The sequence below is a fragment of the Triticum dicoccoides genome, chromosome 7B (assembly GCF_002162155.2).
Source record: "Triticum dicoccoides isolate Atlit2015 ecotype Zavitan chromosome 7B, WEW_v2.0, whole genome shotgun sequence".
NCBI lineage: Eukaryota > Viridiplantae > Streptophyta > Magnoliopsida > Poales > Poaceae > Triticum > Triticum dicoccoides.
In genome coordinates this window covers 498,128,374-498,153,359 of record NC_041393.1, presented here as the reverse complement: position 1 = coordinate 498,153,359, position 24,986 = coordinate 498,128,374, and the positions used below count along the sequence as shown (strand labels likewise).

The following is a 24,986-nucleotide window of genomic DNA, read 5'->3' as shown; positions in this document are numbered from 1 at the left end:
CTCCTTAAAAGGACCAAGACGTTGGATTAAGTGTGAAAAAGCATTCTTCTTTTTGCAAACACCCCCGCACCATGTGCGTGGGGGCTGAAGCCAAAGACTGCCATCTTTCAGATTATACATACATGTACGGCCGCACAGGAGATAGTTCAATACTTGAACACACAAGTATAAAAAGTCATCGGATTATAAACATGATCTTAGAAATCATACGTGTCATTCAAACATAACATCTTTCGAGCACTGCGACTCTATTATACGAGCGCCCTGCAGGACTTCCTCAAAGTAATGCTCGGTGGGGAATCGGCTTTTTTCCGAACCCTGGGATGCAACAGCGGTGGGATCCATCTCCGCCCAGTATGTTTTACCACGGGCGAGAGCCATCTGCGCACCTTCTATGCATGCCGACCGCTTCATCGCCTTAATATGCGGCACTGCCCCAAGGAATTGCTGCAACAAGCCAAAATAACTCTTCGGCTTGGGCCTTTTCGGCCATAGATGAGTGACCACATCTGTCATGGCCAGTCCGGACAATCTATTCAGCTCAACCCACTCAACCAGCCGATCACTCAACGGAAGTGGACGCTCCGGACTATGGAATTGAGACCAGAAAAGCTCTTCCATTTCATGATCCTCCTGGCTTCGAAAGTGCACAACTGCGTCAGCCGCACTCGCCGCAAAGTCCAGATAAGGATCCTCCACATCGTACAATCGGCCCAGCTGAGTATACTTCGGATCCGTGAACTTCCTACGCAGCATAAAGGGCTTTCCAGCCACAATGTCTCCGACCTGACGCAGTTCCTCCTTCATAGCCCGCATCGCACTACGGGCATCCTTGGCCTCGGCATCGGCCTTCTTCAGGTCCTCTTGCTCCGCTCGGCGTTCTCCTTCAAGAACCTCCAGGCGGTCGGTAGCAACTCTTAATTTCATGGCCATTCGAGCCATCTCCTCCCTGCTTCGGCAGTGAGCAGCCTTCTCGGCTTCTAGCCCTTCCGCTGCCTTCAAGGCAGCCGCCTCGCTTTTTCTGGCTTGCTCCTTGGCCCGAGCAAGTTCTGCTCAAAGGTCTTCCACAGCAGCAGCACCATCTGCATCTAAGCATACAATTTGTAAGGAATGGGCGTCAGCTCCCTTACTAACCAACCGCGGGGCAACCACATACCTTGTGACTCATCAAGTCGTCTATTGACCACCGAGATGTCTGCATCTGCAGTGTCGAGTTGCTTCTTCAGCTCGGCAAATTCATCAGTTCGGCTGGCCACCGAACGTTCCGCCACCTGCATGGGAAAGGCGACAGTTAATAACTGAGATTACGATCCTAGGCACGCTGTCGTTTCCGACAGCATACCAAGTCTCGGGGGCTACTATCTATACAGGGCGCACTTCATGTGCAAAACTGTCAACAGGTATGTCATTTTGGCGTACCTCAAATCCCGTCAGTAAACTTCCGACAGCCTCGTATAACCCGGTTTCGGTGGACGAGATCCTCTCAATCACATCACCCATTAATGTGCGGTGATCTTCTGAGATGGACGCCCTCTTAAGCAAATCCTGCAGCTCCACCGGCCGTACTCCAATGGGCGCCGAACTCTCTGGTCCCGCCGGACTCGGGGAGACCCTCCGCGACGACACCTCAGGGTCGTCCGCCCCGCACGATGGGGGGCAGATGAAGGCGTTTCGCTTTCCATCATCTCCGGACGAAGGTCTCTCGAAGATGAGCTGTGCTGAGATCCGAACTACAAGGTAAAAACTTTGTTATCTTTAGTCATTAAGCAGGGGTGTCTGATAATTATAAAATCCCCCTTTTTCACTTACGGCTCGTTAGAGGGCTGATTCCTCCGAGGAGACAGTACGGCCGGGGCGCTTTCTGGCGCAGGACCTTCCGGTACAGATTTCTTTCCCCGCTTTGAGGCCTTGGCCTCCGGGTCTTCGGAAGCGTTCCTCTTCTCCCCCTGGAAGGAGGGATTCTCGATTCCTCCCTTACTAAACGCCTCCTTGGCAGAGGTGACAGTTTCCCGTGCCCCCCTTCGCCCTCATTCGAAGGTGCAACCTCCAACATTTTGATTAACACGGGATCCTGCGTGGTCTCAGGGAGGGGGGCCGGACACCGTATCAATTTTGCTTGCTCTATCCACTCCTGTCCAGGGATAGCTGGTTAAAAGGCAAGCTCATGATAAATGAATGGACAGTGTGTCCGGACACAGGGTTACTTACTTGAGTATCCGGGCGGTTGCAGCTTAGGCCAGCGTCCTCGGTCAATTCCGGATGCATCTCTTGCAATCCGAAGAACAGTTTATACATCTCCATGGGAGTCAAACCCATGAAGTGTTGAAGAGCTCGTGGCCCCTCCGGATTAAATTCCCACAGGCGGAGGGGGCGACGTTTGCAGGGCAGTAGGCGCCGGATCAACATGACATGCACCACTGCGACCAGATTGATCTCCCTTTCTTGGAGGCCTCGAATCCGGTCCTGCAACAGGGGGGCGTCTTTGGGCGTCCCCCAGTCACGCCCCTTGTTGACCCATAACGTCAGCTGCTGTGGAGGGCCCGAGCGAAAGACGGGCGGCGGCTTCTGCCTGCTGCCCCGGGGAGCGGTGATATAAAACCACTCCTGTTGCCACAAGCCGAGCTCGTCTTGGAAAGAGCCCTTGGGCCATGGAGCTTCGACCCTCTTGCTTATAACCGCCCCTCCGCACTCTGCCTGACGCCCCTCAATCATCTTCGGCTCCACGTTGAAGGTTTTGAGCCATAAGCCGAAGTGAGGGGTAGTGCGAAGGAAGGCTTCACAGACGACAATGAATGATGAGATATGGAGGATGGACTCCGGAGCCAGGTCGTGGAATTCCAGCCCATAGTAAAACATGAGCCCCCTCATGAAGTGATCCGTCGGGAAGCCTAAACCCCGACGGAAGTGAGACACGAACACGACAATCTCACCAGGCTCGGGAGTTGGGATAACTTGCCCTCGGGCAGGCAGCCTATGCAAAATTCCGTAGGTTAAGTACCTTGCATCTCTCAGCTTTAGCACGTCCTCCTCCGTGACGGAGGAGGGCATCCACCGGCCTCGTAGGTCAGGACCAGACATTGTCGAAGATCGAAGGTACCTGAATTTGGAGCCCTGGGTGTTGGAACTCGGGGAGAGGGGCGATTCGATAGAGGATTGAATAAAAAGAACGGGCCTTGGTCTCATTATAAAGAGGAAGAATACCAAGAGCCGTCCCCATGACCGTTTGGAACCCGCCTTCGATGGAGGGGGCGTGGCAGTGGGCGCGGTTGGGTTACCCACGTCCGTATTGATGGGAATCCCGGAATAAGGGGAACACGATCTCTGCTTCGACAAGACGTGCCAAGGAAACCGCCTCGCTAAACGCGCTGAGGTGGAACAATAAAAACAATTCGAGTAAAGGCTTGGAAGTGGTGTGACGTAACGCCACAGAATACGTCAGCAGATTGATCTTGTGTAATATTATTCTCTCTATGGTGGTATGTGGAATTTATTTTTGCAGAGCCGGACACTATCTTGGTGTTCACAATCTTCTATAAATTATTCGGAGGAGGAACCCGCCTTGCAATGCCGAAGACAATATGCGCGCCGGACTCGTCGTCATTGAAGCCTGGTTCAGGGGCTACTGAGGGAGTTCCGGACTAGGGGGTGTCCGGATAGCCGAACTATCATCATCGGCCGGACTCCAAGACTATGAAGATACAAGATTGAAGACTTCGTCCCGTGTCCGTATGGGACTTTCCTTGGCGTGGAAGGCAAGCTTGGCGATACGGATATGTAGATCTCCAACCATTGTAACCGACTCTGTGTAACCCTAGCTCTCTCCGGTGTCTATATAAACCGGATGGCTTTAGTCCATAGGACGAACAACAATCATACCATAGGCTAGCTTCTAGGGTTTAGCCTCCTTGATCTCGTGGTAGATCTACTCTTGTAACCCACATCATCAATATTAATCAAGCAGGACGTAGGGTTTTACCTCCATCAAGAGGGCCCAAACCTGGGTAAAAACAACGTGTCCCTCGTCTCCTGTTACCATCCGCCTAGACGCACAGTTCGGGACCCCCTACCCGAGATCCGCCGGTTTTGACACCGACACTCGCCTCGGCCATCATCGACCCCTACTACGAAAAGATGAAGCAGGATGCCCAGAGAACAAGTGCCGTATCTGGCACAGGGCCTGGGTGCGGCGACTGGATGAACCTCACCTCAGGTTCGCGGCCAAGAGCGTGTACACATGCTTCGAGATGTACAAGCGGATCGTTGACATGAGGAAGTGCCTCGTTACCCAAATCGACAAGCCCGGATCGAGTCACAAGCAGAGCAATCATCACAAGAAGTAGATGATGATCAAATGATCATTTATGTTAGTTAATCATGCATGTAATATATATTTTACTTTATTGATGTGTGGAAGTGTCATGTGTGTAGTAGCCACCTATGAAATTATGCATGTAATAGTTTACTTTGGTGTGTGCAAATGCCATGGTTGTAGTAGCCACCTATGTAATTGGATGTTTAATTTGGTTAATCATGCATGTAATATATATGTTGTTGTTCTGTATGCAATCCCATCGCACAACACACACGTCTTATTAGAAGCAATCGTCTGTGTTATTATCGGTTTTCGCACACATTTCTGATTACATACATGTTTCCCGTGTATCACACACATCTTGTTATATTGAACCGTTTATGTTCTCTTGTCTCAACACAAACAGTTCATCCGCGTGAACCGCATGTCGTATATCGCACACACCTTGATTTGACTGACCGTTTCTTTTGTGTTACCTAATCACAAACAGTTCATCCTAGTGAACCATATGATGTTTATCACACACACCTTCATCTGGCTGCCTGGTTCTTTTGTTGCTCCTCATCGCAAACGGTTAATTAAACTGAACCGTGTGCCCTACATCACACATGGAACTAAAATCTGAACCGAGTTTTATGCATCCGTCATCGCAAACGTTTTGAACCCTTTTTGACGGTTTTTTACACCACCATTTGCGATTAATACATCGCACACAGTTTCGTCAAAGGGTCTCTTATCGTAGTGTCGCATTAGCACCATCCTGCAGTAGTGCTAGGTTAGGTGTTTCTGTTGACCCCTAGTGATGTAGGGCGGAACCCTATGTGGATGATCTTTCATGTTTGGAGGGGATCCTACGGGGATTCACGAAGAACACACGGAAGCACAAAGGGGAAACATGGGGAAAACGAGAGAGATAAACACTAAACCGACAGAGAATCAATCACACGAGTGCTAGATCACCGAACATAAAGAGATACACGAAATCCAAAGTCAACAAAGGTAAGGATACATAGGTAACCGATCTTCTCCGTGAGGAGGTCTTGAATCCGCGATGGGATCTTCTCGTAAAGGGGTCTTGAATCCGATTGGATCTTCTCCGAGGAGGTCGCGGTCTCTCACGAAGAGGGGATCCGATGGATGAGCGAAGCTCTATCTCTAATCTGAGCTAAATCAACGCTAACCCCAACTAGGAGGAGGTGGTGGAGTATATATAGGCCTTGGCCACGAAAGGGTAAATGAGAGGGATACATGGGCCCTTGGCCCGTTCACTATGCGCAGACAGGCGCCGGATGTCCAGGCTGGGGGCCGGATGTCCGGGGCTTCGCGAGGGGCCGGGTGTCCGGGCTGGCCTGGGTCTTCCAGATGCACTCGGTGATGGAAGGGACGGATTTCCGGGAGGAGCGGCCGGATGTCCGGTGGCTCGTGAGGGGGCGGATGTCCGGGCCTGGGGGCCGGATGTCCGGGCTGGCTTGGGCGATTCTGGCGCTCTCTGAATAGAAGGGGGCCAGATTTCCGGTCATTGGGTCGGATGTCCGGGCCTGGCCGGATGTCCGGGCTGTGGCCGGATGTCCGGGATGTGGCCGGATGTCCGAGGCCTGTAGCAGCTGCCTCTTCTTCCTTCTCCTCTTCCATGCTTCCGCGCACGCTCGGCCTTGGTCCTTGGGTTCTCCATGGTCTCCTCGGGTGTACCTGAGTATGCACAAGGTCTGCGCTTGAAGTAGCAACCATGTCTCACGTGTGGAAAGTGAAGGTTTAGAAAGGAGCGAGTTCACCTTGTGTCCAATGGCGTATGCTCGAGGTCTCATCATATGTCCTCTTGGGGCTCGGAGAGTAGTCGGAGTGTACATGGGGATGAATGTGGGATGCTCCGCATCATCTCCCCCCTTGGGAAAGATCCGACCTCGGATCGTGATCCTCATCACCATGGAAACGGTTGTCGTGGACGGACTTGTAGTTGGACGAAGTTGAAGGCATGGTGCAATCCAAGTATTCCAAGGTGTCGCCGGAGTGGCATACATGCAAAAGGATCAAACACAAACAACACTCTGAAATACAATGGTTAGCGCACACAAAGTGTCCATCATGTAAGAATGAGTCCGTGTGGCAAGATAGTGTGTGACCAAGCGCATGAAGCTTATCAAGATGATCTAGAATGATATGTAAATCATTCATGGGAGGAAAAGCAATCATTGTGTACACAAATGTGTTATGAATATGAGCAATGCAACCACGGTGCAAAATGATGTCATAATGGGATGTTTTATCAAATGCATGAATATGGCAATGGATGCTCAATATGTGAATATTATCATGCAATTGATGGTCGACAATGTGATCATTGTGTATGAATATGCCATCAAGGAATATCACAACAAATTTGCTAAGGAAGTGAACAAGCTCATATATCATGGATGACATGGGAATACAAGATGCAACAAGGCAATCATAATGTGAGTCAATCCATGCATAGGGTGAAAACTTGTGGTGAGTATGATATGTCCATCAAGCATGACATGAGGAAGCACAATCAACAAATATGGAGGTGGTGGTATACCAATGCTCGATGTCGTGGCAAGAGTGGAAGTCCGAAGGTGCATCCAATAAGTCCGAGCTCTCCTCAATGTGAAGGTCCATAGAGCCAATCTCCAATGTCGCTCCTCCGCTCGCGAGATGTATCATGTAGATAACAAGAAGGTAACAACAATGAAAGAATGACCCATCCAATATGCAGATTTGAGGATGGCTCAAAGAGAAGGAATTCACCTTTATGAGGATGTCGAAAATATTGGTGTTGTGCATCATGTATGCCTTCAAATAGCCAATATGTCTCATGACGGTTATGCCTCGTGAATCCTTCAAAACAAAAGAACATGACAAACACTCGGAAAAACAAATGAGGTTAGCGAAAGTGCAAAACCTATCATTCATGTGGTAAAATACCCAAGAAGTGTATGCATCATGCTCATCATAAGAAAGGACAAGGGAGCATTTAATAGTATGGAGGCATATGATGAGAGAACAACCAAATGCAATAGGCTCAAGTAAGCAAGCATGCATCACAAGTAAGGTGTCAAAGTCTCCAAGATCAATAAGCATAGTATGGTTGCACTCAATACAAGTGTATATGAGAGAGGCAACTAATGGGCACATGAGACAATGATCAAGATATAGCATGTCAGAGGCATGAACATATATGTCATCAACCCAAAAAAGCAAGTAATAGTGGAACATGGGTGATGCAATATAGCAAACAATCATAGCGATCAAGTCAAGCAAGCTAGTAGTGCAAAGATGCAACATACTAGAAGGAATCATGGCAAGCATGTCATGTGTGCGAATGGTGTGCATGAATAATGGACATGACATATCACAAGCATGAAAGCAAGATATGAGAAAAATATCATCAATGTATTGGTGAGAAGCCATATGTAAATCGCAATGGGTCATCATGACTCTCCCAACACAACAAGCGTCGATAGCATGGGGCACATGATAAATATGGCAATATCAACAAGGATCTCCACCAAGCATGCAAATACACATAGGGTCAATCATGGGTAGATGCAAGCAAGGGTCACAACTGCATGGCAAAGGCATAGAAGCAAGTATAACATGCAAAGTGAACACGGTAAAATGAGCATAAGGGGACAAATGGTATATAGCCCATAGCCGTGTGAGAGCCAAGAAGAAGAGATGCGCATACTCCTTGCGCAAAGGGAACGGTGGTAAGGATATTCCACGGGATCCCAAATCATTGTTGCTCTCAAGAGCTCGTTTCGTCAACTCATGGGATTGTGAGGTTGACGAGTGTTCATAAGTATCTACACAAAACAAAGACAAAGAGAAAATTGTGTGTGCATGGTATACGTACACATCATCCATCATGATGCGCACATGCATGTGTCAGTTAGCACAAAATATCCAATGCTCAAATAAATGAGATGCGTGATATAGAAACATGTCATCCATCATGATAGGTTTGTTATTATGTATGGCATAATGGAGACTCAAATTGTGTAATGCATCACGAGCAATATCTAGAGCATTGTTATTCATGGAATGCATATGGTGCACGCAATCATGGGAATCATGCAAAGTACGGAATGCATCAAGATCTCCTAATATGTATGAGGAAACTATGGGGGTCTCCACATGAGCAACAGTAGAAATATCATGTGGAGAATATTGACAACATCCAAAACAAAGCATATTTGGAACAATGTGATCATGGCATGACATAGTAGATGAATTGCGCAAATCATGTAAAGGAAGCATGGCAATTTCATCACATGAAAAGCAAAAGCCAATGACCATCGTCTCGTCATCTATGCCATAAGTGAAAATGGGATTGATTTTAATGGGGCATGCATAGTTACTATGTTGAGATTGAAATGATGTAATATGGGATATCTCACTCATAGCATATGACAAGTTCAATGGATTGTCAAACATGAAGTGACAAAAAGAATTTTCACATGATATCCTATGGAGCATAGCATCACAACTAGGCAACTCAACATGCTCATCATCATATTCATCATAAATAGGTAAGTCAAGGCATGAGGAAGTCGCACTAGCATGAAGCATGGGAATAGGTGGATCAACATCATGCAAGCAATCATTGTCAAGAGCGTCCACTAGTGGGACAAGAGAAGCACCATCACCTATGTTACCTTTGGAGCATCGCTCACGTGTTGTAGGTGAGGTGTCGAAGATCCACTCGTTGTCATCTTCATCTTGATGGAACCATGTGGGGGTGCATCATCGTCCACCATGGTCATCGTCGTCTCCAATGGAGGAATAGACTCATCAATGATAGGCATGTCGCCATGTAGGAGACCTAGCACCAAAGAAGAAAACACACTAGGAGTAGAGGTTAAGTCGTTAGAAATCATAGTGGCCTCACGTGCCGTCTCAACTACCTCACTCTCTAAGTGTTGTGGCTCACTCACTCCCTCAAAGATGCTCTCACTCATATTATTGGTGGAGTCACTCAAATGGCGCTCAACCTCACACAGGATGTGTGGCCTGCTCTCATGTGTTGGGCTAGTGGTGGTCACACTCATCCTCTCATGGGAAATACTCTCAATTTCACGTATGGTGGAGTCACTCATGTCACTCATGTGGTAGTGGCTCTCCTCACATGACAAATGGGGCATCTCAACATATGTGGGTGTCGGAGAGGTGCAGGTGCAAATGTCTCCATGCGCGGTCGCGTAGCTTGACTCGGAGTATGAGTCCAATATGGGCGCCGTCTTCATGTTGTTGAAGAGGTTCGCGCTCGTCGCCGTAGTCGAAGGGGATGGCCCTTGCTCGACCGTCTTGTCGCCGTCTTGGTGTTGGAGGCCCATATGATGTGGCACCTCGTAGCTCGTCTCCATGACCGAAGGGAGTTTCCCATGCTTGGCCATCTTCCTTGAGGGGCTTCCGAAGATGGAAGTGTCGCCCTCACTTGTAGGTGGTCGCCTTGGACTTGATGAAGTCGTTGTAGGCGTACTCGTGGGAAGTAGGCGAAGATGCCTTGAGAACACTTGGCGAAGATGCCGAAGTGGTTGTTGTAGTCGTAGCACCGTCTTGGTAGTGGTCGTCTCGCGGTCTTGTTTTGTGCTCATGAAGCATCGACTTGGCGTGAAGTAGGGCTTGTTGGGACTTGTGCATTTGCGCTTGTGGGGCATCTTCATGATGATGGTGTCGTTGTCGCGCTTGAGCTCGGAGGCGTTCGTCGTCGTCGTGCACAGGATGCTTGGAGGTGACTTGCCCTTCATGACGATGGTGATCACGAACGTGATGGTGGTCGCCATGTAGATGTGGACGTGGACGATTTGCACTTGCATCTTTTTCGCGCTCCGAAGACTTGTGGCTTGAATGTCGCCGCCTTGAAGATGACGAAGGGGAAGAAGACTTGATCAAGGCTCTAATCTCCTCCATCCTTGCATCTTGCTCCTCTTTATGTGTGGAAAGCTTCTTCTCAATGTGCTCTCGCAATCTTGATTGTGCGCCTTGTATTTGTTGTTGTAGATCGAAGAGTGACGCTTTGGTGATGTAGTTGTTCACGCCGTCGTTGTTGTCATAGACCGGAGAGGAAATGCCTTGCCTATCCATCACAAGACTCGAGCAAATATGAGTGGGAGAAAGAGAAGAACTTATACCAATGTACCTTGACCGATGTTGACAATGAATCAAGTTCACTCAAATGCGGACAATGAAATATCACTATTGGTACCAATCCTTGTCGGTTCTCACACCTACACAAGTAAAGCTTATGGTGGAGCCCGGTGAGGATAGTGGCACAAAAATTTAATGCAAAATGTTAGCAAGGGTCAATAATGTTGAAAGAGATTCACAAATTCGCAAGCGAAACAAATGGACCACTAGCAATATGTGGCACGTGGAAACACACACACGGATAGATAAATGGGGTCGTGCAACCAAGGAATGAGCACAAAATGTGGAATCCACGGAAAACGCTCGTGTTGCACAACTCAAGAGAGACGCTAGCACGATTGCTCAATAGGCGGATACGACACTTGTGCACAACCTATAAGATGCAATACTTTCTATCCCAAATATGCTATGTATGTATGGTTCCCGGTGTTTCTCTCAAGATGATCCAAGATGATCGGATATGACAATCTTATATGCAATGTGGTATGATGCTATGGCACTTGCTTACAAGCTTCTTTGCTCTCTTTTTTTCTTAAAAGCTTTATTTTTTTTTGTATGGCCACTTTTGCACAATGCACAAACCAAGATAGCAATTGTGTATATGCGGGAACAAACTTGTGACACAAGATATGATACCAATATATGCACCACGATGATATGGTATGTATGCTATGGGAAGTATGATCACTAATGTGCACAAGTAACATTGCCAGCAATACTCAAATGGCTAGTCTCAATAGGCAAGTAACGCAAAATGGGCTAGGGGTTAACAATGCAATGGCAAGGGGATATACAATGGAGGGATACCACGATACCAAGATGATATGGAGGTTACCGTCCTTGGTGATGATCAGTGGCGGTGTTCTTGATGTAGAAACCAAGATGATGGAGACTCGTCCCTAAGTAGTCGAAACACCTTAGGAAACGGAAAAACCACGAACTCAAAATCTCACACGTCAAATGTCAAAATGGTGGTAGTGGAAAGCGGTGGTGGTTTGCACTAGGCAATGCGGAAGTGGAGTGATGGCTATACACGTGTCAGAGTTGAAGTTGTCGTCCCTAAGTAGCCGAACACCTTAGGAGACACAAGCCACAACTCAAACAAGCTCAAACAACAATTGGGTTAAGTTCGGTTGGCGAAATGTATGGAGGGCAATGTTATACGGAAATGGTGGTGGTGGTTGATGAAGAAGCAATTGTCCCTAAGTAGCCGAAATACCTTAGGAGACTCAAATCACTACTCAAGCAACCACTAATGCTATGGCAAGCAAAATGGGTTAGGTTGCAGAAGTCGGTGGTGGCTATGCGGATGATATGGTGGAGGGCCTAGGCAAACTTGCCAAATTTTCTAACATTTGAATGAGTCAAATGGTGTCGGTGGTATTTTTGTGGGAAGGGGGATGTCAAGAGCTTCAAAACGAGCTAAAGAACGTCAAAATCGGAGTTTGGATGTATTAGTTATGGCCGAAATGGTGAAACGGTGGAGGCTGAAATGCCAGGGACCGGATACCCGGGGGTTTGGCCGGATTTCCGGGGGCTGTATGTCCAGAACCGTGCGCGAAATGCGCTCTAGGGGCCGGATGTCCGGGCCAATGGCCAGATGTCCGGACAGGCCGGATGTCCGCTGGTCGGGCCGGATGTCCGGGCTCCCAATCCGAGGATGAACTCAAGGAACTCGATTTTGGGGGCGGAAATTGATGATTTCGAGGGAAAAAATGCGGAGATTTCGTGGATGGAAAATGGGGAAACTTGGGGAGATGCTAGATCCTCTTGAAACCAAGCAAATCCATGGATCAAAATCAACAAAACATCATCAAACAAACAAATCACAAAAAAAATTGGGGGCTATTTTTGGTGGGGATTTTCGTATTTAGGACGAAATCAACAAAATCAAGCTAGAAAACATGGGGTAGGGGCTCCAAAAACGTGATCAACGTGGCTCATGATACCAAGATGATGTAGGGCGGAATCCTATGTGGACGATATTTCACGTTTGGAGGGGATCCTACAGGGATTCACGAAGAACACACGGAAGCACAAAGGGGAAACACGGGGAAAACGAGAGAGAGAAACACTAAACCGACAGAGAATCAATCACACGAGTGCTAGATCACCGAACACAAAGATATACACGAGATCCAAAGTCAACAAAGGTAAGGATACATAGGTAACCGATCTTCTCCGTGAGGAGGTCTTGAATCCGCGATGGGATCTTCCCGTAAAGGGGTCTTGAATCCGATTGGATCTTCTCCGAGGAGGCCGCGGTCTCTCATGAAGAGGAGATCCGATGGATGAACGAAGCTCTATCTCTAATCTGAGCTAAATCAACGCTAACCCCAACTAGGAGGAGGTGGTGGAGTATATATAGGCCTTGGCCACGAAGGGGTAAGTGAGAGGGATACATGGGCCCTTGGCCCGTTCACTGTGCGCAAACAGGCGCCGGATGTCCAGGCTGGGGGCCAGATGTCTAGGGCTTCGTGAGGGGCCAGATTTCCGGGCTGGGAGGACGGATGTCCGGGGCTGGCCTGGGTCTTCCAGATGCATTCGGTGATGGAGGGTCCGGATTTCCGGGAGGAGCGGCCGGATGTCCGGTGGCTCGCGAGGGACCAGATGTCCGGGCCTGGGGGCCGGATGTCCGGGCTTCTGGCGCTCTCTGGATAGAAGGGGGCTAGATTTCTGGGCATTGGGCCGGATGTGGGGGCCTGGCCGGATGTCCGGGCTGTGGCCGGATGTCCGAGGCCTATAGCAGCTGCCTCTTCTTCCTTCTCCTCTTCCATGCTTCCGCGCACGCTCGACCTTGGTCCTTGGGTTCTCCATGGTCTCCTCGGGTGTACCTGAGTATGCACAAGGTCCGCGCTTGAAGTAACAACCATGTCTCACGTGTGGAAAGTGAAGGTTTAGAAAGGAGCGAGTTCACCTTGTGTCCAATGGCGTATGCTCGAGGTCTCGTCATATGTCCTCTTGGGGCTTGGAGAGTAATCGGAGTGTACATGGGGATGAATGTAGGATGCTCTGCATCACCTAGCCACCCTAAACCTAAAGACTAGTATTAGCTTGGTTCCGTCAGCCCCGAGCCACCATAAACCCTACACACTAGGTTAGGTGTTTCCGTCGACCCCTAGCCACCCTAAACCTAAAGACTAGGTTTAGCTTGGTTTCATCGACCCCGAACCACCATAAACCCTAAATCCTAGGTTTAGGTGGTTCTGTCGACTCCGAGCCACCATAAACCCTAAAGGCTAGGTTTAGGTGGTTTCGTCGACCCTGAGCCACCATAAACCCTAAAGGCTGGGTTTAGGTGGTTCCGTCGACCCCTGATGCGGCTTGAACTACGTCAGTATTTCCCCAAAGAGGAAGGGATGATGCAGCATAGCTACGTTATGTATTTCCCTCAGTGATGAGACCAAGGTTATCGAACCAGTCGGAGAACCACACAACACCACGTAAACAGCTCATGCACACAAAGAACAAATACTCGCAATCTGACGTAAGAGAGGGGTTGTCAATCCCTCACGGGTAAAAAGATAGGTAAAAATGTAGTAGATCGGATAAATAGATCTCACGAGAACACAAAATAAAATAAATAATAATAAATTGCAGCAAGGTATTTTTGTATTTTTGGATTAATAGATCTGAAAATAAAAGCAAATAAAGATAGATCTTGAAGGCAAATATGATAAAGAAGAGACCCGTGTGCTGTAGATTTCACTAGTGGCTTCTCTCGAGAAAAATAGCATACGGTGGGTAAACAAATTACTGTTGGGCAATTGATAGAACTTCAAATAATCCTGACGATATCCAGGCAATGATCACTATATAGGCATCACAGCCAAGATTAGTAGACCGACTCCTGCCTGCATCTACTATTATTACTCCACAAATCGACCGCTATCCAACATGCATCTAGTGTATTAAGTTCATGGAGAAACGGAGTAATGCAATAAGAACGATGATATGATGTAGACAAGATCTATTTACGTAGAAATATACCCCATCTTGTTATCCTTAATAGCAATGATACATATGTGTCGGTTCCCCTTCTATCACTAGGATCAAGCACCGTAAGATCGAACCCATCACAAAGCACCTCTTCCCATGGCAAGAAAAATCGATCTAGTTGGCCTAACTAAACCAAAGATTCGAAGAAGAATACGAGGCTATAAGTAATCATGCATATAAGAGATCAAAAGACTCAAATAACTTTCATGGATAAAAACATAGATCTGATCATAAACTCAAAGTTCATCGGATCCTAACAAACACACCGCAAAAAGAGTTACATCAAATAGATCTTTAAGAGACAATTGTATTGAGAATCAAAAGAGAGAGAGAGGAATCCATCTAGCTACTAACTACAGACTCATAGGTCTACAATGAACTACTCACGCATCAGCGGAGAGGCACCAATGAGGATGATGAACCTCTCCGTGATGGTGTCTAGATTGGCTATGTGGTTTCTCAAACTTGCGGCGGCTGGAATTGATTTTCGTCGACTCCCCTAGGGTTTCTGGAATATTGGCGTATTTATAGAGCAAAGAGGCGGTGCGGGAGGCAACCGAGGTGGGCACAACCCGCCTGGGCGCGCCTGGGCCCCCTGGCGTGCCCTGGTGGGTTGTGCATCCCTTGGAGCCCCCCTTTGGTACTTCTTTCACCCAACATGTGTCTTCTGGTCCAGAAAAAATCTCCAAAAAGTTTTGTTGCGTTTGGATTCTATTTGGTATTGATTTTCTGCGAAGTAAAGAAACAAGAAAAAAACTGGCACTGGGCACTATGTCAATAGGTTAGTCCCAAAAAATTATATAAAGTTGCTATAAAATAATTGTAAAACATCCAAGAATGATAATATAACAACATGGACCAATCAAATATATAGATACATTGGAGACGTATCAACCCGACCCACCATAAACCCTAAAGGTTAGGTTTAGGAGGTTCCGTCGACCCCGAGCCACCATAAACCCTAAAGGCTAGGTTTAGGTGGTTCTGTCGACCCCTAGCCACCATAAACCCTAAAAGTTAGGTTTAGGTGGTTCCGTCGACCCTGAGCCACCCTAAACCTAAAGGCTAGGTTTAGCTTGGTTCCATCGATCCCGAGCCACCATAAACCCCAAAGGCTAGGTTTAGCTTGGTTCTGTCGACCCCGAGCCACCGTAAACCCTAAAGGCTAGGTTAGGTTGGTTCATCCACATGAGGAAATAGCAAAACAATGATATTAAAGTATAAACATAAACCATCAAGTTATCCACCCCAATGCCATCAATTCATGAACAGAATCCCAACATAACCATCAGAACTAAACCCTGTGCATTTGCAGGACATCAAGCTTTTTTCGGCGCTCTTTCCAGGAAGCTAAGCGCATTTTGGTCTTCGTTTAAAGTTTTGGTGTGTACTAAGTTATTTTGTAGGTTCTAAGCAACCATGGCTGAGTTTGAAATTTTTTATCAACTCGCCGCATTAAAGATCTCGAGACTGCCTATTAAAGATATATTCACATGTGTAGGTCCGAGACCCAAAGGTGAAACTTAAGAAATTACTCTAAGTTTACTTGGGATGTTGCAGAATAAGCAATTCATAGGTGACAATATAGAGGATCTGTATCAACTCACACAACTTTTCAATGAAATATGCGGGACATTTAAACTAAATGATTTTGCTTATGATGTAATGAAATTAAAACTATTTGGTCAGGTACTGGCCGCCAAAGTGAAAGCATGGTTTTAATCCTGCAAAAAACTTTGACACATAGGAGATAAATCTGATGCGTTCTTTGGTCATTTTTGTTGAGAGAAGAATTGTTAACAACAAAAATTGTGCCCTTTTTGCGTCCCTCCAAGCGTCGAAAGAACACTTACTGGGTCATCATCTACATGTGGAGCCATTCGACAACCGATGCATCTTGAAACCGAAACTTTCTAAAGAAAGAACAATAATGTATAAGATATTTTCATCTATATTTTGTACAACTCTCATCAAGGAAATGAACAATGAACAAAGCCATACATAAACACAAAATCTAGCATTTTCATGATGTTGCTTTTGTTAATCTTAAGTATGTTGTTGTTTGTACTTATCTTAGGAATATATCATTTTCTTTATTTCTATCTCTTCTTGGGACGGTAACAAGCGTGAAATACCTGAGCACTATTGGCTTTTTTGAGGATCTTACTATTGGCGTTTAGTTGTAAAGTTCTGAGTTGCTTATTTTCCCATGGTGGACTTTGTAGATAGTGGTGGTTTTGTGGATGCATCAGGTTACCTTTTTTACATACATGTGTTTTTTTCTTCACAAAGATGGTCGATATAAAGCCTATTGAAACCACATTTTTCTGTTATACACCCGTGTTAAGCACACTCATGAAATTTCCTTTTATATTCACGAATATTCATGTCATACCACTATCAAGTAAGCGATGAGTTGAAGGCGACCTTGGTTTCATAGTATGCACGTGTAGCATCACCCTAAGGAGTGGGTTTCTCTGTAGACCCTTTCCTGAATAGGATCCTTACCTTCGGCATTACCCAAGTAATAAGATAGATTTCACGACTAAGTTTGTCACAACTTCCAGTTCCTCCATCCCATGACAATGTGTATAGATGTTTTTCCATGCAAACTTGAGATAGTATATCAACGATGCTACATGAATCAGCAAAATCCTCACAGAAGCATCTCTAATATCCAAAGTTATGTCGCATCTTGCGTCTGTATCGGCTTCCAAAGAACACTTGCCACATCAGCAAGCACATGTCGCGACTTCCTAAAGAGCGCTTTCGGCGAGGAAGTTCTCTCTGAATAAGGTCCCCACCTTCCGTATATTTCTTACACACTTGTGTACCATATGTTATCCACAATGACAGTGTGCCATAGATTTTAGTTTCATCAGTTAAAATAATGACAACCTTTATACACTAGTGACACAATTCATGTCGAAGTATCTCTAGCATCAACTAAAAATAGTATCTCTAACATTCAAATTATACCCTTTTTTTGTGTCCTGCACACACGAAAAAACAATAAATGGACCTGCTCCTAAGTGTGGTGCCATCTGACAAGCGAGAAGGAAGGATAATACTACATCCGCCTGGGTTTATTAGCCCCTTTGTATTTTTTGTTGAATTTTGACCTTATATTTGATTATCAAAATATAAGTATATGCCAATAAAATTAAATTTATAGATTCATATTTGAAAGAACTTTCCAAAGCTATTATCTTTGTTACATATAATTACTAGTAGAACACCCGTGCGTTGCTACGGGCAAACAAATGATTAAGACTTTCTCCAAGATCGAAAATGATTTCTCCCTCGTACGCGTGGGCTTGTTCGCACATCAAACGGACATCCAACGGGTTCCCCAAAATCCAACCGTCTGAAAAGTTTAGTCTCCATGTTATCTTGAACATGCGGTTCCGCAAAAACACCCACTAACGACACACATTTCCACAAAAACACCCACTAATGACACACATTTCCCTTTTCCTGCTAGTCCCTCCCCTTCCCGCTCGTTTTTTGCCATAGCGGGACACTTCTCGCTGGATCCCTCTCCTTTAAAACCGGATGACACCCATCTCAGCTTCGCCATGACGCCCTCCCTCCTTCACACTGTACTTCCCCACGGACCGCGAAGTAGAAGTCCCCCGCCAACCGTCCTGCTCTCTGCCCTGATCCCCTCTTCACGTGTTCATGCCAATCCGCCGCCGCCATCAAGGGGGGACACGATGTGCACCACCCGAGACGCCCCTCGGCCAAGAAGACAGATTCATTGTCTCCTCCACCATTGCTACATTGTAACATACAATTACATCCCGTGCATTATCAAAAAAATATGATGTCCATCGTTTGGCACGCAACTAACACGCCAATGTGTCTGTTATTGACTCTTGAAGCAAGCAACCAATGCATTTACCCTTCTATCCTAACAAAAAAAATGTACGACTTGATAAAAGAAAATATGAACCGCTCGCTCATGCAATTTGTTGTAAAGCCACCTCCGATGAAACATAATTTCCCACATTTTCTAAAGTAGGGAAATTATATTTGTAGATTCATATTTGAAAGAAGTTTCCAATGCTATTGTCCTTGTTACTCCCTCCATTTATTTTTGTATGACTTTTTAGACATTTAAGACAACACCTGAAACAGATTAATTTTAGCTGTCCTAAACGACTTACAAAAGCGAACAGAGGGAATACATATAATTATATTTTGCTAGTTAAATGTATGGCAGACTTTGATGCGAAATACGAGGCGACTAATAAACCTGGACAAAGTATTAATCTAAAATATTTGGATCTATTTTGTGCATAGTTCGTCAAGGAGCAAATAGATAATGAACAAAGCGGAAATTGCAATGCTTATCATAGAACTCTTTTTCAGCCAAAAGAAATAATTTACATTTTCTTTAAAAACAAAAATCTGGCCTTCGACTGTCCGCCTCTCCTCCCGCGCCCCATGTGCGGGAAACGTCCCCACCTCTTTCCTCCCAGCTTTAAATAACCAGCACCCCCACTCTCTTCCCTTCCCCACCACCGCTTCACCCCCTCCCCTCCTCTCCCCTCCCCCAAAACGCCAAAACCCAAACCCCACCCGGCGAGGAAGCGGCGCAATGCTGGAGGCGGCGATCCCCGCGCTGTGGAGCACCGTCCACGGCTGGTTCACCCCGTGGGTGCTCTTCCTCGTGCTCAACATCGTCATCGGCACCATCGCCGTCACCTCCAAGGCCTCGCCCCCGGCGGGGAGCGGAGAAGGGGGTGCGGCCCCGGCCGGCGGCGAGAGGAGGAGCCTGTCCCGCGTGCCTTCAATGGCGCTGGACCGGCTGCGGTCGTTCAACATGTCCCGCTTCACCGCCCCCGCTCCGGAGGCCCCGGTGGCCGGAGTGCTGGATCTGGGGTCTGACGACCAGCCGCCGCCGCTCGAGATGGAGCCGGAGGCTCAGGGCGAGCCCGAGACCGAGCACACGCACATGGAGAGGAGCATGTCGGAGGCGGCGGCCGAGGCCGAGCTGCCGCGGCTCCCCGCGCGGCTGCGCAAGTCGGCCAGCGACAAGTCGGCGTTCGCGCACTTCGTGGCCCAGGAGGACACCGAGGTGGTGGAGGCGCGCAGGCCCGCGACGACGAGGGACGGGGACCGCCGCCGCCGCCCCCTCGCGGCGGAGCCGGAGGAGCCGGTGTCGGAGGAGGAGATCGAGGAGGCCGGCGGCGAGGTGGACGCGCGCGCGGACGACTTCATCAACAACTTCCGCCACCAGCTGAAGCTACAGCGCATCGACTCCTTAATGCGCTACCGGGATACGCTCCGCCGTGGGCAGGCGACGGCCGTGGCGGGCGCCGAGCAGTAGAGCGATTCCGGAGGGGGAGATCCAGGGGCCTAGATGCAAGAATGAGACGAGATGCGGGGAGAATGAGAAGAGATGCGGGGAGGAGGAAGAGGAGACGGTAGTTTCTTCCTTCCTTCGTTCCCCTTCTGTTTCGTTTTTTTTTTACTTTCTTTCCCCTGCTTGGATGCTAGTAATATATTCTAGTTTTGGATAAAAAAGTCTGTGCAATGTGGAACCATACCATCCTGTGGATTGCAACAGCTAGTTAATCTCATCATGAGTATGTAAATCTCTTGCCATTTCTGCACATTCTGGTTTGGTTCTGCAACCTTGGCCAGATGAACTAACCCATTTCTGCAGGATTCTGGCTGAGAGTATGTGAATAGCACGCACGATTGCAGTCATTAGTTCGCAGCAATGGCAATAATCATCACTGGCACCGCAACATCACCACCGAATTCCTCCGTGCTGCCAGGTGCTTAGTAGTCACCGAAGAACTCTTGTGCAGGTGGCTGCGACAGTTTTTAACTATTTCTTATCATTGCATACGACATGTGTTGCTCGTCATCTAATCATGGCGCTGTGATGCAAAAAGTTTATCTGAATATACATTGTACTTGTACACGATCATGATCCCTCTGGAAGGTACGGTCAGGGTTAACTCCCTAATCACACATAGAGTATTAGTACTAACCATCTCCGTCGTCAGTCACCACCTGCGCCACACGTCTGGAGCTTAGGGGGGAGGTGTCCCCTGCAACGACCGGTCTACTAACCCTACGCCGTCGTGTTCGGTCGCTTTCTCTTTATTTAACACGGCGGTACAGTCTGGGGGTTTCACATGGCTGGCGCTCAGGTCGGCTTAATCTACTGTCCATAGGTGACACCTGCTGCTCGGTTACGCTTAGCTTAATGCGCTCCTAGCAGCGCCCGGTCGGCGCCTGATGCGGACTGCGGCGGTATCGTAATACGGTTTGGTGATGGCGTTAATCTTGATTGTTGATTGGGATACGTGTGGCTGTGATGCTTCGGTTAGTGGCAGCTGTTCGTAGAGTGAACGGGACCCTCACCCCCAAGCCCACCACCCTCGGTGCGATGTCGACGGCGTCCAGATGCGTGCGTGCTGTACTGCTTGCTGCTTGGAACTAGCAGGAACTCTGCTGGGAAACAGTACATCCTGCTTGCAGCTGAGCGTCTCCCTTCATATGAATCTCCGAAGTTCAAAGTGCACGTTCCATCACGAAATACGTACAAAGATTCGCACTTACATTGCACTACTCTACTTTAGACACTAGAGCTGGGCTGTTGAGCCTAGCTCAGTCCGGTCATTTCTGCTTTTGTTTTCCCGCCTCTTCAAATTTTTTTTAACCAAGCATAACCCCTTTCCATTACCTTGACATATGGAAATACAACGGTTCCGAACTGAAACTATCAAGGAAACTAGAAAGGGGAAAGCGAGTTCAACGCATCCGTGGGAAACCCGCCTCTTCAATTACCAGTCACTTCTACAAGTTCTTTCAGTCTTTTCTTTTCTCATGTAGCAACACAATTTATTGAACTTTAAACCACATGTTCGTCAAGTCACAAGGGCTACCACAAACTATGCTATGGATGGCTGGCTGTCTATGCGTGTCTGTTGTTTGTTTCCCTACCTAGTGTAGTGTAGTTTGTGGTGCACATGCGAGCTATAAACATCGGATACCCTGGGCCTCTGGGCGCAACAAAACCAAATGGGATGAAGGGTGGTGTCTTTTGATTAGCAGATGCTGCTTTCTGGCAAAATGTCGTTTAGCGGCTGCTGCTGAATGATTGGGTTGCATGGTGCATCTCTGCTCATGTTCTTCCCCTCCTAGGTTCGGAAGATCGTGAGAGGAAAATACCTGGACGCCAATCATCTTACAAACTAGAGGATGACCTCATTGTTGTAGAAACGAAGCTACACACACGACATATGCAGCCGACACTCTATCAAACGGTGGAGCAGTGCTGCCACCGTGTATCGGATGGCGCCATCTTCAGAGTCGTCCACAAATCGTGTGTGTTCATCAAAAGTACTCCCCCTGTCTTATGATATAAGAACGTTTTTGACAGTAGTGTAGTATGAAGAATGTTCTTATATTATGGGACGGAGGGAGTAGTATACATGTTCATTGTGAGCTTCTAATCCCTTGGTCTTTTAGTCTGGAAAACTTACCCTGATAATGATGCTATTCGGTATACTCTGGTGAACAATTTAATAAAACGAAAAATGTCGAAGCAAGGCGTACCAGGTACCACAATGTTCAGCTTTGGTTGCCTCGCACTTCTGAAAGAGGAGGTATTAAGAGGGTGCTTAGATACATTTTAGTCCCATGACTAAAAGTAATGGGATTAAAACTTCCTAGCCTCACTCATGCTTGGATACAAATACTAAATAGACTAAAATAGAGTTAATGAGCATTTATTATCCTCCAAACCCTCCAATCCAGAACTCGCATGTGTTAAAGGAGGGGAGTTAAATGATGAGAGAGAGGACTAATCCACATTTTAGTAGGGTTCCCCTGACTAAATTTTTTTAGTCTTAAGACTAGTTCTAGCCTCTCTTTAGTCAGGGGTGATTGGAACTTTAGCCTCTAAAAGAGACTAGTTTTAGTCAGACTAAAAATAGTCCCTTGGATCTAAGCATGCCCTAAAAATGTGCATTGTGGATCTATGGTCGTGCACCATCATCGCTCTGATCCAGATTGTTGTGAATCCAGTCGAAGAGTGGCGCCCGCATTGAATCCAGTCCCGCCCGCGTTGCATCTCTAACCGTCCCCTATAACAGGTTAGTGCAGTATATTTAGCTTTTTACTTCACTAAAAGGCACCTAGTGGATCCCCAATCCGGTCTAACGGAGTATAATTTTACTCAACTCCTTATTTTTTTCTATATTTATACTCACTCTCTCTTCCACCGAGTAAAATGGCGCGGCTCTCCTCTGTTGCTTCTCCCTCCCCTCCCGCGCCGCGTCTTCACCCTCGCCGCCCCTCCTAACCCCCACCCTCCCCGCCGGCATCGGCCCGCCGTCGGGGAAGCCTCCTCCACCACCTCCTCATCTCGCCGTCGACCAAAAACCGAGGGGATCTGTGGTTGCTGTTGCCGCCGCCGGATTTGGCATTTCCGACCGTCGGCAGCTGCGCCTTGCCATGGATTGGACGCGAAGCGACCCACACAGCCCGGGCAAAGCCTCGGCGCCACATGCAGGTACCGGCTCTTCCTCTAGCCACTCTAATCGCTCCCGTCATCGGTTCGCCGACAAATACATGGCCGGCCGTCGCTCGGGCTTGGCGCTCACGCAGCGCCTCGCCGGCTCGCAGCTGCCAGTTATATAGTGCGATGATTGCACAAGGCAAGTGGTGCCCCGAGTTTCTACCATGCCGCAACATCCTGGTGGGTGTTCTTCAAATTCACAAACGATGGGGTATGTGCTTGTCTTGATTCGGTTTTTCACCGGATTCGGTTCAATTTCGGTAGCTTGTTGATGCTCATCTATGTGTGTAGGATTATGGATGCTCGTTTTGGTATTGGGCAGAAGAATATATCGATCTATTGATAGCACGAAAATTAATAGATGTTCTTGTACTTGTTGCTAGAATTGAGGCTAAAGATTTGACTAAATGTGAGATTTGAGAAGAAATTAGAGAGGAAGCAACGTCTACTTCTTTAGAATCAAATAAGAAGAATGAAGTATGCAAGATCGAGAATCCACAGATCAATAATGAACGCATCGAGAAGATATTAATCCAACTAGTGGGCGTAGTTATGAAAGTTGGATATCTTCTAAAATGTCTAACTGTGGTTCTTGTTTTCTTTGTCTTGCTCTTCTAGCAAAGAATTGGTGAATTATTAGGTAATCCAATGTCGTTGAATGAAATAAAGAAGCAAAGAAATGTGTTTCGGTGGTCGAAATTTAAATGCAAATGATTTTTTTACTCCGGTAAGTTTAGGGGATCAGCTAGGTCAGGCCAAAACTTACTGGAGTATATATATACTCCACTAAGCCTTTTACTCCCTTAACTTATTGGGGATCAGTTAGAGTTGCCCTAACTTGTGTGAATGGTCAAAACCACCATCGCTCTATATTGATAATCCCAAAGCCCACCAAATGACCATGAGTTGCAGCACAAATTTTCAAAAACACAATCCGTCCTCTAGTTGTTTTTTCTTCGAGAAACATCTCATCCATTCATCAAACATCATGTTAGTACAAAGAACACCTTAAGTAACAAAAATTACCTCAATGTCCATAGACCACCTAGTGACTACAAGAGCCGGAGCCGAGGAAACCTTGTTGTAGAAGACAGACATGAAGTCATCGTGAAAAGGCCCAAAAAGACCACTGCACCAGAATAGCAACCGCCGCTGATGAAAAGAAGCATAGATCGGAAGGATCCAACCTGTAGACACACGAACACGAACGAATGAAGACCGAATCAAAATAGATCCATCGAAGCCAGGCACCCGACCGAATCCTTGCGAGATATGCCGAGGACATACCTCCACACGCCCTTCGACGACACAAGACACGGGGCCTATGCAGGGAGAATCTTATTCCATATTTAGGGAGTCGTCGTAATCTCTCCTTCATGAGTAGGGCACAAGCCCTAAACTAACTCAAACAACGCCTAAAAATGAAGCATAAGCCCTCTCGCCGACAAAGGCATCCACCACGCCTCCATAGCCCTAAGGCCATAGGAGATGAGGCTGATCGGTGGTGGCATGGCAGGGGGCGGTGAGAGAGTCCTGGATTAAGGGGTCCTCGGGTTGTCGGCCCATTGCTTATAGGTCAGGCTGATGGGCTGCTGTGGAGCCAAGCTAGAGCCCGGACCCGTGGCTGGATAGAAGAACTTCGGAGCCGTGGTGTGCCCTCCAAGTATTTAGGGCTAGAGAAACATCCAACACCCCAGCAACCAAGGGTTTAGCTCGCCTGATCTCGAGGTAGATCGACTCTGTAACCATACCATACACATCGACCTCAACCTCTCGGCCGGCCTCGAGCTTGGACGGCTCCAGCCTGTCCCGAGGCCAGGAACCCCCTTCGACCACGTCAGTGATGCCCGCCGAAGACCCAACCTCGATCCTCAACGCAGATGCTGGTGTTCGGACGCCAAGAGTCACTGTCGGCCGAACCCTTTCCTCATGTCACGGGTCGGAACTGGAGTCCCAATGACGGGT

At 47.5% G+C, this 24,986-nt stretch overlaps 1 protein-coding gene across 1 annotated transcript; it reads left to right on the top strand.

Annotated features, from left to right (window-relative positions):
* The first annotated feature begins 19,008 nt into the window (after window positions 1-19,008).
* Window positions 19,009-20,079, top strand: LOC119341576 (pathogen-associated molecular patterns-induced protein A70-like). Its single transcript, XM_037613449.1, has one exon. It carries the CDS (start codon window positions 19,080-19,082, stop codon window positions 19,809-19,811), a length of 732 nt encoding a protein of 243 aa, XP_037469346.1. The 5' UTR covers window positions 19,009-19,079; the 3' UTR covers window positions 19,812-20,079.
* The last annotated feature ends 4,907 nt before the right edge of the window (window positions 20,080-24,986 follow it).